This window comes from Colius striatus, chromosome 2 (genome assembly GCF_028858725.1).
Source record: "Colius striatus isolate bColStr4 chromosome 2, bColStr4.1.hap1, whole genome shotgun sequence".
NCBI classification, from domain to species: domain Eukaryota; kingdom Metazoa; phylum Chordata; class Aves; order Coliiformes; family Coliidae; genus Colius; species Colius striatus.
Window position 1 is genome coordinate 72,585,325 of NC_084760.1, and position 17,062 is coordinate 72,602,386.

The window sequence follows — 17,062 nt, forward strand, 5'->3', positions numbered from 1 at the left end:
TAAAGAAAATGACCTTGAGAATCTTACGAGTCCTTCTGGGGTGAACTAATTTTGGTTTTTTGAAACATGGAAAAAAAGAAGAGAGAGGAGAAGGAAAAGGAATGTATTTGATCACAGAGAAATCCCAGCAAACTACACAGGAGAAAGGCTATTCTAGTGCATGAATTATTCTTTTATCCCACCTAACTTACTCAGGAATCTTAAAGTAATTGGAATTTGATTTCTGTTAACGCTGGAACATTTTCTAAGATGTGAGTTCACAAATTTTAAGCCATGAAAGGAGAAACAGACACATACTTAAATATATAAATGCCAAGAATACAAATATATCAATCTCTATATTTAATCCTAAACAACGCTTAGCATGACAGGAAAAGCTGCCTTAAAGAGACTCTAAAGCACTCTGTCCTAAACTTCAGACAAAATCATTAGATTTATCTGAACAAGAATGGTTTGTGCATTTGGACAAAATGAGTTGAATTCCAGACCTCTAAAATACAATATAATTAATGATGCACTATCTATTGGCAGTAATGCAAACAGAATAAGATTAAAGAGATCATGAGTTTTGGCAGTCCTTTTCACATTTGTGAAGACACTCTTTATAACTGAAAGCAAATGCCAAGCAAATAAACGACCCTTTCTTTTTTCTTGTTTTTTTTTTTTTTTGGTACCAGTGCAGGAACAGAGAAAAAAAAAGTATTTTGTACAGATACTGAGAAAACTGTTGATACAATATGTTTCCACTGAAGTAAATTTTAAAAACTGAAAAATAAAGCGTAAGAAATGTTGGTACTCTGCAAGCTTGATGAATTATTGATTTCCATATCTGGCTCAGGATGTTAAATGTCTTTGCAGGAAGTCCACCAGCTCTTTGCAGTGTTCAGCCACAGAATCTCCAATTGCAATGGTATTCCTTCTTTTAATGCAAAAATAAAAGTGATTGCAAATAAGGATCATCTTAAAAATTAAGTGGTTTTATAGCTCATTCTCTCCATGATCCCAAAATGAAAGGACAACAGTCATCACTGAATCATAGACTCCTTTAAGTTGGGAAAGATCTTCAACAGCATTGAGTCCAATCATTAACTCAGCAGTTGCCACATCTACCACTAAAACATAATCCTCAACAGCACATGTACACATATTTTAAATACCTTCAGTGACAGTGATGCAATCACTTCCCTGGGCAGCCCATACCAATTCTTGATAACCCTTTCAGTGAAGACATTTTTCCTAATATCCAACCTAAACCTCCCTTGGCACAACTTAGAAGCACAGATTCATAGAATGGTAGGATTGGAAGGGATTTTTAGAGACCACATACTCCAACCCTTTGCAGAAGCAGGTCTACCTAGATCAGGTCGCATAGGAACATGTCCAGACACATCTTTAAGACCTCCAAAGAAGGAAACTCCACAACCTCCCTGGGCAGCCTGTGCCAGGGCTCCTTACCCTCACAGTAAAAGTTTTTTATTTTATTTAAATAGAACTTCTTGTGTTCCAGCTTCATCCCATTACCCCTTGTCCTGTTGCTAGCTACTACAGAAAAAAGTGACGCCCCAACCTCCTGACACCCACCATTTAGATATTTGGCAATATTAATAAGATCCTCCTTCAGTCTTCTCTTCTCTAGACTAAACAGCCCCAGTTCCCACAGCCTTTCCTCGTTTGAAAGATGTTTCAGTCCCCGATCCATCTTGGTGGCCCTGTGCTGGACTCTCTCCAGAAGTTCTCTGTCCCTCTTGAGCTGAGGAGCCCAGAACTGGACACAGGACTCCAGATGAGGCCTCACCAGGGCAGAGTAGAGAGGGAGAAGAACCTCCCTTGATGTGCTGGCTACATTCTTCTTGATGCATCCCAGGATGCCATTGGCCCTCTTGGCCACGAGGGCACATTGCTGGCTCATGTTTAGTTTATTATCAACCAGGACTCCCAGGTCTCTCTCTGCAGAGCTGCTCTCCAGCAGGTTGACCCCCAGCCTGTACTGGTGCTTGGGGTTGTTCCTCCCCAGATGCAGGACTCTGCACTTGTCCTTGTTGAACCTCATGAGATTCCTTTCTGCCCAACTCTCAAGCTGGTTTGAGAATGGCAACACAGCCTCTGGTGAATCAGCCAGTCCTCCCAGTTTACTGTCATCTGCAAACTTGCTGAGGGTACACTCTGTGCCCTCATCCAGGTCATTGATGAAGATGTTGAACAAGACTGAAATGATCCCTGTGGAACGCCACTGGCCACAGGCCTCCAACTCAATTCTGTGCCATTAATCACCACCCTCTGGGCTCTGTCATTGAGCCAGCTCAGTCCACGTCACTGTCCACTCATCCAAGCCACATTGCCTCAGCTTTCTGATGAGGATGTTATGGGAGACAGTGTCAAAAGCTTTGCGGAAGTCAAGGTAGATGACATCCACTGCTCTCCCCTCATCTAGTCAGCTGGTTATGCACTCATTCCACTTAGTGAATCCATGTTGACTCTCCCTGATAACCACCTTTTCCTTCATATATTTAGTGATGACATTCAGGATGAGTTGTTCCATCATCTTTCTAGGGATGGAGGTGAGGCTGACCAGCCTGTAGTTTCGTCCTTCCTGCACTTTTTGAAGACTGGAGTGACAGTACCATTTCCTTGATCCCATTTCCTCTTATCACTTATTACTTGGCAGAAGAAACCCACCCTCATCTCACTACAAACCCCCTCCACCCCTGCTTTCAGGTAGTTGCAGAGAGTGATTATGTCACTCATCAGCCTCCTCTTCTCCAGGCTAAATAACTCTAGCTTCCTCAGCTTTTCCTCGTAAGACTTGTGCTCCAGACCCTTCACCAGCTTTGTTGCCCATCTCTGGACATGCTCCAACACCTTAATGTCCCTCTTGTAGTGAGGGGCCCAGAACTGAACACAGTATTTGAGGTGTGGCCTCACTAGTGCAAAGTATAAGGGGACAATCATCTCCTTGGCCCTGCTGGCCCCACTATTTCTCATACAAGCCAGGATGCCCATTGGCCTTTTTGGCCACCTGAGCACACTGCTGGCTCACATTTAGCCAGCAGTGTGCTCAGGTGGCCAACATCACCAGGTCCTTTTCCTCCAAGCAGCTTTCCAGCCACTCTGCCTCAAGCCTGTAGTATTGCATGGGGTTGTTGTGGCCCAAGTGCAGCAGCTGGCACTTGGCCTTGTTGAACCTCACACAATTGGCCTCAGCCTATCAAGCCAGCTCCTCCAGATTCCAGGTCCCTCTGAAGAGCCTTTCTGCCCTCAAGCAGACCAATACTCCTACCTAACTTGGTGTTGTCTGCAAACTTACTGAAGATACATTCAATTCCCATGTCCATCATGTTGACAGAAGGCACTTTTATCCCAAGTGGCATAAGTGTTTTTTAAATAGAAACCTTCAGTTGCTCTTTAACAGGCTTGTTTTAAAAAATCTGAGCATCTTGTTCTGTTTAGACATTTAATTATTAGCTTGTCATAGTTTGTTTATTAAATAGTAATCCGTCAGTATAAACCTTGCTATGTTCAGAGCCCACGCAGTGCAGAGAAAATCTCCCCCACAATCAGCCAGGGCCAAAGCACTTCCCAGGTGAACCAATGTGCTGCTTTACGCTTAACAGAGCTGCAAAATCCTACTTGGTGAAATAGCAAAGAGGAGTTGAAGGAAAGATTTATAAAGCAAGTTAAAAAAAGAATTGTGGGCCCTCTCTCAAAATCCAAGAATAAAGAAACATCTAATGAAATTGAATGCAACACACGTAACTGATCAATTTCAATATTAAAGCTGATCAATACAGATAATCACTGCATACAGCTAGATTTAATCTCTGGAATTCAGTGTTACAGGGTACTGTGGGGATCCAAAGCTTAGCATTTCAATAGGAAGATTCATCTCCCCTGCAGAATATCAAAATTAGCAAGGACAGATACTCTTACTCAAAACCATCCACACAATTTCCAAAGCAAACGCAAACTCTGCCTAAGTATCACCATGTACTTGCTATAGGGCAGAATTAGTCAAAAACTCCCTACAATCACCAAGTGAACTAAATAGCTTTGTCACTCATGTTGTACAGATATGCAAATTCCTCCAAACACAAAAGAATGCAAGCCCTCATCATACATTACTCTGAAGACAAGAGACACAATCAAAATAGCAAAATTGTGCCCCTCAAACAGAATGCAAGATAGAATTCACCTTAAACACCCACGCAAAACAAGAAAATCCTCCAACTTTCATCAGAGAAAAAACAAAAATTACAAGAAAAGCGCAAAATCCACTTCAGTGTGACAACAGTTTTAGTATACATGAGAAGCACGGAAAGTAGCTACTATCACTTCCTTTTCTAACTTGCTGTTCTTCAGCCCCTCACAAAAGACAGGGCCAAACCCACAGCCAGAGGCAGGAGCTATGCCTGCTGCTACTACTGCTTCAATGGACATTGGAAAAGCCAGTGAAAAGAGGATAATTAAGTACACGTGCAAGCTCTGTAGGAACTCCAGTATGACTATCAGCAGCAACAAGCAGGAGAAGAGGTATATTGAACAGCTGAAGTTACCAGTAATAAATCAAAATTACCTTGGTTCAAACACTGGATAACAGAGACTATTTCTTAATAGCAATAATTTCTTCTATTTCCCAGATTGCCATTTTTAGACTTTACCAGCCAGTTTGAACAAAGACAAGCCTTGATCAACATTTTGTCAGAGGCAAGCCAAGATTTTTTAATAAATCGGCCATTAGAAAGCACTGTTTTCAAATTACAATAATCTAATTTTATAGATGCAATGTCTAATGGACCCACAGCAAGACAAGGCAAAATTGCCAGACTGCTAAGCACATCCTCTCAACCAGTCTCATCCATCAGGGCTGCCTAACAGTATTAATGTAGATGTCTCAAGAGAATTATTTGTATCCCAGACCAAGTACAAACTGAAAAAAATTAAATTTTCGCAGTTGTTACTGCTCTATTTATTCCTTAAATGTCAATCAGTTGACATTCTTCTTAATAGGAAGGGTCTAAAGCCATTTCTATTTTCTAAGTCCACCATTCTGAAACAAAATTTTGTGGAACAAGGCCAAGAGTGTATAGTACCTTCTGAAGTGAGACGCTGCCTCTAAGCACACCTGGTCCAGTTGTAAAAAGCAAAATAAAAAGTCTGCTTTAGGCAGCCAGTCTCTCCACATATAATTCACACTGCAAAACTTATATGAGACAGTGTAAATAAGTACAAACAGCATTACTTTGTCTAAACCAATACAGTTTTTCAGTCAGTAGAATTCAGATTCTAAATTCAATTCTGAAGGCAGAATTTTTCTGCCTGATGTTACCAACCCTCTCCCATCTCGCCTCAGCTCTTTATCTGAATTGCAATGTATGTATCAGTAGAAGACACAGTAATTTTTACAGCAGTGCTTGGTAATTAATCTAAGTCCATTTTTTTTGCCCTCAATTATTAGGACAGGGTCTGAATGATTTTAAATTACGTAGTTGTATTTTTGGATTACAATATGCCAAGCAGGAAAAAAAAAAAAACATTTTTGTAATGACATGTCAAAAAAGAAAACAAAAATTTAAAAATCAGTCACTTCTTAGTTAAACCTCAAATAGTTGAATTCCTCTTGAATATTCTACTCAGTATTATTCAATATCAAGTTCCTCTGTGTAACAAACAAATGGGAAATGCTTTGCAACTGGAGAAGACATACAACAAAGCCTGCATTTCCACTTCCTTGACTTGTTTTTGGTACAAAGCCTCCAAGAGATATAAATACATGAGTAAAGAGGAAGGCTTTTTTAGCAACATATGAAATAGGCATTCCTTATGCAACAAGAGTTTAAGGAATGATTAATAGAAGAGAAACCTCATGGTCAGTTACAACATGCAGATAAAAAACCTGCATTTTTACTTGTGAGCAACAATACAATCACAACAATTAAAAAACATGTAGACTTTATTCGAAAATACTGCTTACAACATACCACAATGATTTCTCTCTCAGGCTAGAAAAAGCTCTAGACTTCTAAAACTGTCTTCTTTTTTCTTTCTCCCTCTCTCTCATTTGAAAATTGTCACTTGCTATTGTTTTGGCACAAGTGTTAAAAATTTCTAGCCAAAGAATTATTCTGGACTATAGATCTATTACAGACATATTTCCTTTAAAATAAAAAGACATAAATGAAATTGATTTTCAGAATATGAAAGCCTTTAATAAACCATCAGTGTTCTTCTCAAATCAATACCAAGCTTCTTCACAAATTTGGTCAATTAAAAACAAAAAAAAGAATTTTAGGATCATACACGTAAATTTGCATTTGAAAATCATTTCATCTAAACAAAAAACCAAAACCCAAAGATCCCATATATTGCATCTCAGCACCTACTACAAATGTAACTGCCTGTTCCTGAATTTCAGTAAAGGTACTCACATAGTACAAATACAAGAATTCAGTAATTCTTGTCTTATTGAAAATGCTTACAAGTACTAAATATATGTCACAGGCAGCAATTGATCTTATAGCACTTTAGTTAAGTCTGCAATACATTTAACACATAAAGGAGCACAGTTTCATCATGTGGAGCAGGATTCAATGTTAGCAGGTAGCAGCTGCCAGCACTTAGATACTGTTATTAGAAATGTTTTAAGCAGTTTATACACACAGCATTGATGTGCCTTCTGGTTCAGGCATTAGCAGCTAGATCACGCACTTCAATCACTCTTTGAAAGGCATCTTAAAATAGAGCTGGGGTCTGAGATCACTTTTATCACTGTAAATGCAGAACAGCTTCATTGACTTTTATGTTTAAAGTCAATCTGTTGAATTTACTTCCAGGCTCCTTTAATATAGTCCCAGAGACACAATAGTGACCAACTAACAAAAAAGATTGACCATTCTTTAGAAGGTCAGATTGGTGTAACCCATACAAAGTGACACAGTAATGAATATCTTACACACGGAAAAGATAATATCCCAGTTTTCCATAGCACTGTATGTTGCTAACACCCTGATTTTTTTTCTCCTATTGGAAGAATACAAAGTGAAGAATAAATTCTTCCTTAGCTAGGCCTATGCAGCAACTCAGAACAAAATGGGAGTTATCTGTTGATACAACTAACATGGTGCAGTAGTTATTGCATGTGTTGAAGTCATGTGCAGCACATTGAATCCAATGAGCACAAAGACTTCCCCTCATCTGACCTAGTTCTGTCAAAACTCGCACATGGAGATAGTGGGTGTAGAGGTGACACATGCAGTATCTTAAAATTTTGGAAGGCAGCAACTCACAGGGGAGAATTCCTAAAACGTTGATGAGAAAAGGAAAGCTTGCTGAACTCTAGAAAACTCAGGCAAAATATTAGAAGGCTGCTCAGAACTATAAGTGTACAAGAAAAAGAACAGATGAGGACCAAACCATTTTTAAAAACCAAAAAACAGGTTTCTGTTACAAAAACAGGTTTCAGGACAAAGCTACCTGGTGCTGCAGCTATGTTCTATTTGAAAGAAGCCACAAATTTAAAAAATCTCCACCCCCATCCCTTTTTTTTTAAGCTGCATGTAAAAATACTGTAAAACCCCAGCATAATTGCAATAACATAATCCAATTTGCTGGATTGTGAATTGCTGCTGACTGCATTGTGATGGGTGTGCCATAGAAAGACACTGTCCCCAAAGAGTTTTTACACAAAATCAATGAAGAATAGCAGAAATAAGAAGCTGCTCAAAGAAACATCAATTTTTAACAAGATTATTTAAAAAAAAAAAAAAGAAAATTATCTCTAACTCACTGTATACCTAGCTATTGGTAGCTGAGTAGGTTCTGTACAAACAGTAAAACAGGTTGCCCAAGAAGGCTTTGGAGTCTACCCTGGGAGCTATGCAAAACCTGACTGTGCACATCCTGGAGCAATTTGCTGTAGCTGACCTTGTTCTGAGCAAGGGAATGGACCAGAGGATGCTCAGAGGCCTCTTCCCACTCCAGCAATTCCCCGCTGAAATTATAATGGATTTCTCAGAAGTTATTTAAGGATGACTGTTTTTCCACAAAATGAATCAAAGAGGGTGCTCTATATACAAGTTAAAGACTTGAAAAAAATTAGAATACAATTGTGAATGAAGTCTACAAACACTTGTTAAAACCGCTTTACTGGTGGACAGAAGAGGACATGTGGCAATACCATGAAAAAAAAGCACTGGTCATCACTGAAGAACAGATTAATGGAGAATACAACAGTGAGAAGAGGAAAAATTAAATTCACAGTCTGGAAATGAAAGGTGTCCAAAATCTAATCACTTACTTAAATCTAGAGTATTTACAGAAATGACAGATGTCTGAGGCAAATCTTCACACAACATAGTCAATACCCCAGTCCTTCTGACAGCATCCCTAAATTTTCTTCACAGTTCCTAGGAAAGCCACTGTGCCAATTAGAGGAGTGCAGCAAAGAGGAATATATTTAAGACCCGCCGGCATAAAAGGGATAGCAGTCTTAAGTGAAAAGTGTTAAGTGATCTTCTTGGAGAAAGAAAAAAAAAAGGATGAAAGACAGACATGCTAGAATTTCAAACTATGAGCCACCTCAATACTCATGTACTGAAATTTAATGGGCATTGACCCAGGCTTCCAAAATAATTGAACTAACACAAGAGTCTTGCATCAAACATATCACCAAAAAAACTCTTCAGAAAAAGTATGCTTTATTTTGTCAAATCAATCTCTAAAACCAGAAATTCAAAACAAGAAACCACTTCTTTGTCTGTTACCTACCACTCCCAATTACACCACCACAGTACTACTGTAATTACTTCATGCCATTATATAATACAGATAGGTTTTTGTCCACCCCAAAAGAGAAGTTTTTTTTGTTACCTCTTACCGACAGTTATTTTGACAGTTCTTTTCTGAGAGTCCATCCTCATCTTCTCCCATAATATCCACTGCCGAAAATATCAGTGCAACCAGAATTGCAAAGCAGCATACCAGTGCAAAGATCACAATGCATCTTTGCTGGGACTGAAAGAGATTAAGATTAAAAAAGTTTTAATGGTGTGAGCACATTCCAGTCAATGACCTGAGACTCTAAAACTTTTACATAAGATCTAAAATTCTTTGAAGCTCTTAACTGCCATAGCTGTCAACATGAAGCACATTTCAGGATGAAAACATTCACAAAACAGTCCTTCAGGTATCACCTTGAGATGTATTTTAAATCTCTCATACCTTGTTAAATAATTCATGTCACAAATAATATTGAGAATTCAGACTGCTTTCTGTTTGTATCATAAGGAAACTATTATGTACTAAAATAATAGTTCTTACATTAAACATGTTTCTTCTGATTGTGCCTCACAGGTAAAGTACATACTTAGGATGCCATTCAAAAGTCTTGAGAGTTTTGTTGTGTTTGGCTGTAATAAAACACACTATTGCAAGAAAACTGAAGAGAAAGTCTTTTTAATTGCTAGACAAAGTAACTGACATTGTTGTTGTGATTGTTAAAGGAACTGAAACACTTTGGCAAGTCCTTGCCCCACAGTACTTGTAGCATAAGGAAAACAAATTCACTGTTAGATGGGATTCAAGGAAACAATGGGAGACACTTGATCTCAGTATGATAGACAATGACCTCTGCACCTCAGATTAAATATCAAAACATTGTATAGTACTACATTATTCTACAATATGAAATCCTGCCATACTAAGTCAGAATAAAAGTGCACGTGAAACCTCCTAAGCACAATCTCCTGACACGCAATTTACATAGCTACAGGAACATAAAGTATATTTTATTCTGAAATCAACTGTTCAAACAAATACGTGTATTTTGCCATTGAAGAGAACTTGCAGAAACCTACAAACAAAAACCATAAAAGTCTAACTTCTGTTACACAGAATCACAGAATCTTAAAGGTTGGAAGGGACCTCAAAAGATCATCTAGTGCAACCCCCCTGCCAGAGCAGGCCACACACGAACTCATCCAGGTGGGTTTGGAATGTCCCCAGAGAAGCAGACTCCACAACCCATCTGGGTAGCATGTTCCAGTGTCCCATCACCCTCACAGTGAATAAATTCTTCCTTGTATTTCTTTGGAACCTCTTATGTTCCAGCTTGTAGCCATTGCTCCATGTCCTATCATTGGACATCATTGAGAACAGCCTGGCTCCATCCTCCTGACACCCAGCCTTCTCCAAGCTGAGGAGGCCCAGCTCCCTCAGTCTTTTGTCATCATAGTTATTTTCCTAATTTTCATTATTCACCTGTAATAAGATGCCACATAAAGAAAAAAAGCTTTATAAAGGAATGGGAAATTAGAAAAGTACAAGGGAAAGCAGGAAAAGTGTAAGGGAGGGAAGCAACATCATATTTACAAATGAAAATCTACTTCAGCATTGTTCCCGATATGTTGTTATAAGAGGTAATAAGCTTCAGAGTAATAAAGAACATTTTCCAATATGCATAAAGGACTGGGTTTTTTTCTTTTCAATAGGCTTCAAAAACTTCCAAACTAGTGCATAAACCAGATAAAACCAGCTCATGCATTTAAAAAAACCCCAAATATAAGCATTTCATTTCAATCTATAAAAATCTACAGCACAGTAAATTTGTTCAAACAAACATAAACAAGTTTTCTGAAATTTAGAGATAAATATATCCTTCTACCTATAATTAACACTGAATATGCTGCTTAGGTTATACACATATTTTAAACATAATGCATATTAGGCAATTGCATACCTTTCAAATGTATGTTTAAATCTATGTTTTCTAATATAGTACCTAAAATCTTATAAGAATGCAGCACAAACAAATCTTCTTCAACCATTTAAAAATCCTACTCCTGAAATAAAGAAAATTTTGATCTTTTTTATTTCTCCTGCTATGTATAATCATGGCAATGTCTGAAAAGAATTAGAAATTATTGGACTGGGTGTCCAGATCTAAGGCTGCAGTCAGACACATGGTAGGACTTTTGAGAAAGAGGTTAAAACCTTGCCTTATTTCCTCATGCTACTGGCAAGAAAAATTTGGAACTGACAAAGAGGCATTTAGGTCTGGGACACTGCTTTATGCCATTTCTTCATCAGGATGGCTCACACTCTTGCTAAGATGACCACTGTCTTATGCAGGTTTTTACAGTTCTGTAAGTGTATTTGCAGAAATTGTTTCATGGAGCTTCTTTCAAGCACTGTGCATATCACCATGGCAGCAAGACAGCAAAGATACTCTCATAACAGCAAGCCAAATAAAGCCAAGGCTGGTTCTCTAGCCCCTAAAAGCAGGGAACATGACCCAGCAGAGCTTGCAACACTAACATTCTTTTTCTTCCCAAACCAGGAGAACTGCACCATTCTACTCACTGGGAACAGTCCCAAGTCTATATATTGAGCAAATTTTTATCAACAAGCATCCTAGCTACCACAAAGCATAAATGGCTTCATGACATTGCTCCAGGGAATAACTCCCATCTTCTTGCTGCATTGTCATGCAAGCAGACAAAGAATTACAGATGCATCAGTACACATGGAGGTAACAAGAGACGTTTCTTTAAAAGGAGTCCACATTAACTCTATCACACAGCATAAATGTGGTAACAGCCTGAAAAGCCCTTTGAGCAGCTTAAAATGTAGTTTAAAACACACTAAAAGCTACTTAAAATCTACATTGTATCAAAAAGTATATGTTATCACAAGAAGGAGGCAGAGGAGAAGGAAAAAAACCCAATCAAACAAAAACCAGCAGGGACAAGTTACTTCAGTATCAGGAAATTATACGGTAGCAATTTCTAGATGGTTATGTTCAAGGAATATGGAAAGAAGAGACCAAAATACTTCTGAATGGATCTTCTTAATCTAGCCTTAATTCCCATTCCATATAAATGTGAGGAACATATTCAAGGCTTGTTGACTTCTATGTTGTAGCTGAAATTTGTATAATGTTTAAGTCCTTGTTCTTTTAGTTCTGCATGTGTAAAGATTGTCACGCGCTGCAGTTAGATTGGCTGGTTCTCACTATGAGCAGCACAAAGTTATTAATGTTAGCAAGACTACTTCTATTCTACCAGTACTAAGATAAAGACAGAACTACACAAATCTCATTTACTGCTCTTATCTACACAGATACTTTATAATATGTATTTGTCTTGGACACTTATAATGGATTAGTTATTTCACCTGTTCAAGCTGGTACCAGCTTGAAAGCATTGTTACGACTAGTGTGGGGAACCTTTTAAATTCAAACATATAAAAGAACCACCTTATCAAACTCTGGCAATATTTTTTTTTTGCTCCCAATTTCCACAGATTTAGCCACAGGTTTGAAAGGTCCGGTAAAGAACATTTTTTAAAAAAATTACAGTTAGTAGGGAGGAATTTGAATGGTTTTGCTGTTATCTTGAAATTAATCCTGCTGAGTGGTGATTTTTTGATTGTTTTTAAATCTATATTACATTAGAAATGAATATTTTAATATTGCTTAGATCCAAATTGATGATTATACTAGAAAATAAAGAATTGAACGCAGCTACTGGCACCAAACAAGTCTTCAGAGCCTTTCTTTTGACAGTGGTAATAAATTTTAATTTTCACACACTAACAACATAAAGTGGGTGACTTTCTAATAGGCTTTTCTAATTAAAATAGATTAGAATACACTATGTCACCATTCTATCATATCATCAATACGTGCCGATGTGTATGTGCGTGTGCGTGTTTGAATCCCAGCACGCTTCTTGAAACAATCCAAAACAGAAGAGCTCATGCCATCGGTTACAAGCAATCAGTTAGATTTGCTCTTCAGGCTTGAGATGGTGGGCTTTGGGCAGACTGTTGCTTGATCCTATGTTATTGCATACCCCCTTAGCAACATGATCCCTCACAGCTTATCAGACCTATCCTCCTGGTTCCGTCAGTAAATGCCTAAAACTCTTTTGTGTTTAAGCTTTCAGTCTTCCACATTTAATTAAGGAACATAGAGTCGGAAGGGATCTCTAAAGCTTAAGTAATCTATCTATCCATATACATGGTTAATTTACGCAACTACTACTTCTAACAGATATTTGTCTAACTTGTCCCTAAAAATCTCCCATTGAAAGAGATTCTACAGTGTCTTCAGGCAACCCATCCCACCTGCTAGTACCTTACTGATGCCTAACTTAAGTATTTAATTCTACAATACATATATTTTTCCTTAGATTATTTAATTCTTTCCTGCTGAAGTCTCTCACATATTTGAAGACTGATAGATACTAAGACTCAGAGCATCTACTAGCTTGACTGGATCTGTCAGGGGACAACAATTGCTGAGATTTCACTCTTAACAGTGTGGAGATATCCCTAAGCCCAGAAATTCTGTTGCACCAGAGAGAGGTGTCTTCAGAGCCTATGGAAGACTGGGAAAGAAATCCTTGCAGGAATGAGGACTATGCTGCTATTTTCAACTTTATGAGAAAAAAGAGTTTCTTTCACCTGCCTCATCTAGCTTAAACAAAAGCTACATTAAAACAAATCCACCCAAACACTGATTTTACTAGAACAAAGCATGCTACTTTTCATGTTGTTAATCTGCTAAGGTAGAGAGTGGGAAAAGGAACAAATACCATACAATAGGTAGGCAGTATAGTACCGGATAGTCTGCACCTGTTAAGTTTGCATCAGAGCCTGAGATAATTAAGCAGAATTGAAAATGAGAACAAGAAAGAAAAAAGACTCCATCTTTACTGCACCCTCATTGCTCAAAAGCTGTTAAAAACACTTCAATGGCCCATAAAGTTTTCCGTTTTTTCACAAACAATAGGCATCTTTGTTACACACTAAATTCAATCAGTAATTTACTTTCCCTCAACTTTCTCTCCCCAATCAGAAGTCATGAAATTGCAATGTTGTTACTACTTAGAAAACTAAGCACACAATGACAAAACATGTCATGGCTTTCAACCAGTGCTTCATTTTTATACCTATTTAAGGAATAAATGAGGTAATATTTAAGTAGTATACTAACACAGAGGTCGTATCTTCTTGTCAGAACCACAGAGGCTTTAAGAGGTATATTTTCACATCTTAATCGTATCAGTAGTCTGCACTTTCCTGAAACGAGTCTGACTAGTGTGAGAATAAAAGTAATATGTTGAAGAGCTCTTAAAATTCTGCTTACAGGAGGGGTTTTCTGGCATGTTACAGTACATTTGCCAAAGACAGCAAGGAACTAGACTTCAAGAATTAGCAATCATTCTTGGATTAACTTTGGTTCTCAAAATCATTATGTGTGTTATTAGAGAAAAACATTCCTATGACAACAAAAATTGCACTTAAGGAAAAACTTCTTTACTGTGAGGATGAAGGAGCATTGGCACAGGCTGCCCAGAGTGGGTGTGGAGTCTCCTTCTTGGGAGGTTTTTAAACCTGCCTGGATGCGTTACTGTAGGTGGATTTGCTTTAGCAGGGAGTTGGACGAGATGATCTTTAGAGGTCCCTTCCAAACACTACCATTCCATGATTCTAAAGGCCCCTTTTTTTCCATTAATCTAGAATCTACATATGATACTAATCTTCACTGTAGCCTCGAATCTCCCAGTTATTATTATCAATCAACACTTAAGTTCCTGCTACACAAAAACAGGAAGGAACTGATCTAAGACTACAAAGTTAAATATTTTCAAATTGTCTGGATCTAATGAGCTTTATCCTTGGATATTTCAGGTGCTGGCTTAGGCTAACAGAGAACTTTTAGCATATACCTCTTAAGACTCACAAGCATAACTTAAATATCAGAAGACTAAAAAAAGCAAAAACGTTACTCATATTTAAGAAAAAAATGGTAGGCAAAAGAATTTGGGAAATAATAGTTTAACTTCCATCTCTAGAAAATACTTGAAACAGTAAGCAATGAAACTATTGTATATAAACACTTAGAAGATAACAAGTTTTGTCAAGAAAAAAGTCACATCAGTCAATTTTGATTTCCATCATTCCTTGTCATAAGCCCTGTTATCCTTCTGGAGAAGCTGAAAATAACATATGTTTTGATCTTTAATAAAAACTTTCTTACCAACTACAATGTTCAGATTATTATAGGAGAAGTATGAAGCCGGGTGGAATATCGTGATCATTTTAAAAACAGAAGACCATTTTTAGAAAAGATTTAGAAGATTCTGTTGCTTATCTGTTTTCTTCATCTCTTCATTAACAATTTGAATTATAGACTAGAAATTAAATGTGTTTTTAAGTTTACAATGAAAACTAAAGAAACAAAAATTGAAAGCATGCTGGAAGACTTGACAAAATTTCAAAATGTTATTGACAATTTAGGGGGTGTGTTTAGCAAACAGTTTCAAATTCAATTAAGGAAAAGAGTTACCAGCAAGTAGGAAGCAATCTGTTACACCGATGCAGGAACTAAAAAGCCAGTAGGAAAAACGACAATCAAAATTATAAAGAGGCTGGAGCAGATGCTTTCGGAAGACAGGTCAAAAAGGGGTAAGAGTCCATAATTTGGAAAGGGGAAGAAATATGACCAAGGGTTACAAAATCATCTCAGGAGCACCAGGTATAGTGAACACAAATCCAAGCAGCACAATATGATAAATGTTTGTTGAAAATTACATGATTCAAGTTTCAAAAAGATAAAGTACTTTTTTCAAACTGTATATTGAGTACTTAGAACTTGTTGCCTTGAGAAGCAAACAACAGGTTTAAAAAGAGATTAGTCAAAGCCTTCAAAAACATGTCCAGAGCAGATTCTGGAGAAAACAGGCAGATATATGCCCTCTGATAGAGATGATGGGTAACATGCTGTTGCCACTGTTAGACATAGAGAATGAGGTTAAATATGCCAGGAGTCTGCACTGTAGAATATGTTTTCTACACTCTCAAATTGTTTCCTTTTTGAAGTTTTATGACTTATAGCAGAGTACAACCTGAGCATTAATCAACCATATCACACCATAAAGTTGGTTTACATCTCTACATTCTGGTATAATGTTTACACAGCATACAAGGCAAAAAATAATCCTTACCCTCCCTCTACTTCAAGTTAGCAAGACTACACAGAGACAGACAGTTTAGATAACATAAATATTTGGTTCTACAGTTACCCACAGAAAGAAGATAGACAAGAGTTAATTCTTCAGACAACATTCTTTAATTTCAGTGTTTTCCAAGCAAACAAGGCATATCAAGACACACTGTCTGCCCAGCTTCTTTTGAATCAGCATTTGAAAGAAAGACTTATAGAAATGTAGTTATCAAAGACATTTTACAAAATCTAGTATGTGGGTGTACTTGGCTGAAAGACCCAAATTAGTGCCTCTCTACTGAGGGAAGGATGGTCCAAAGTTTCTCCTTCCAGCACACATAAAGCTCCATGCAGCCTCATGGAGACAGTGATGGGATGAATTACTGCTCTGGTGGTATACAGTGGGTTGCAGGCTCTAAGCATGCACCCACAGCGAAGCAGCTGCATTGGTTTCACTGCTCACTGAACAAATGCTTCATCCAACAGGTCAGGCGTATAACACATGAACAGACATGTTACTATAAATAGAAAAACAATAAAGTACTTTGGAAGAAATCCAAGGCTTAGGAGATATTTATCTGGACCACCTCCACACAAAGTGCTATATTATAGAAAGCTATTAGAATATGAGCTCTGTAAGAAAAAAAGAGTTTCTAGCACACAACCAACTAACCTCTAACGCATTTTGTTGACCAGAATTGGTACAGGAGGAGTGAAAAGCCTGAATACATTTGAGAGTTCATGTGTCATTTTCCAAAAATTGGGCCCTGACTTCTAAACATGATATATCAACCCAGTCTTCAGCATAATGCAAGCAGTATTATGGTATGATAATGTACAAAAAAAAAAAAAGAGCCATTGTCTACCCTAAAAATAAGTCTACTCAAATCCTGTGTCTCCTGCAAAGAAAGGAAAAAAAAACCCCAAAATATTGAACAATCTGAATCTGGCCTGAACAACTAATTCTGTACACTATTAATATCTCATTAGTAAAAACTGTCTTAAATAGGTTTTCTATATCCTGATATGTCTTTACATGTCTTTAAACCTGAACCCTCT

At 37.6% G+C, this 17,062-nt stretch overlaps 1 protein-coding gene across 1 annotated transcript in view; it reads right to left on the reverse strand.

Moving 5' to 3' along the window:
* Window positions 1–17,062, reverse strand: part of PLD5 (phospholipase D family member 5) — a 190,533-nt gene that overhangs the window by 108,812 nt on the left and 64,659 nt on the right. Inside the window, 1 exon segment of the mRNA XM_061990364.1 lies at window positions 8,870–9,006. Coding sequence (XP_061846348.1) covers window positions 8,870–9,006 — 137 coding nt within the window.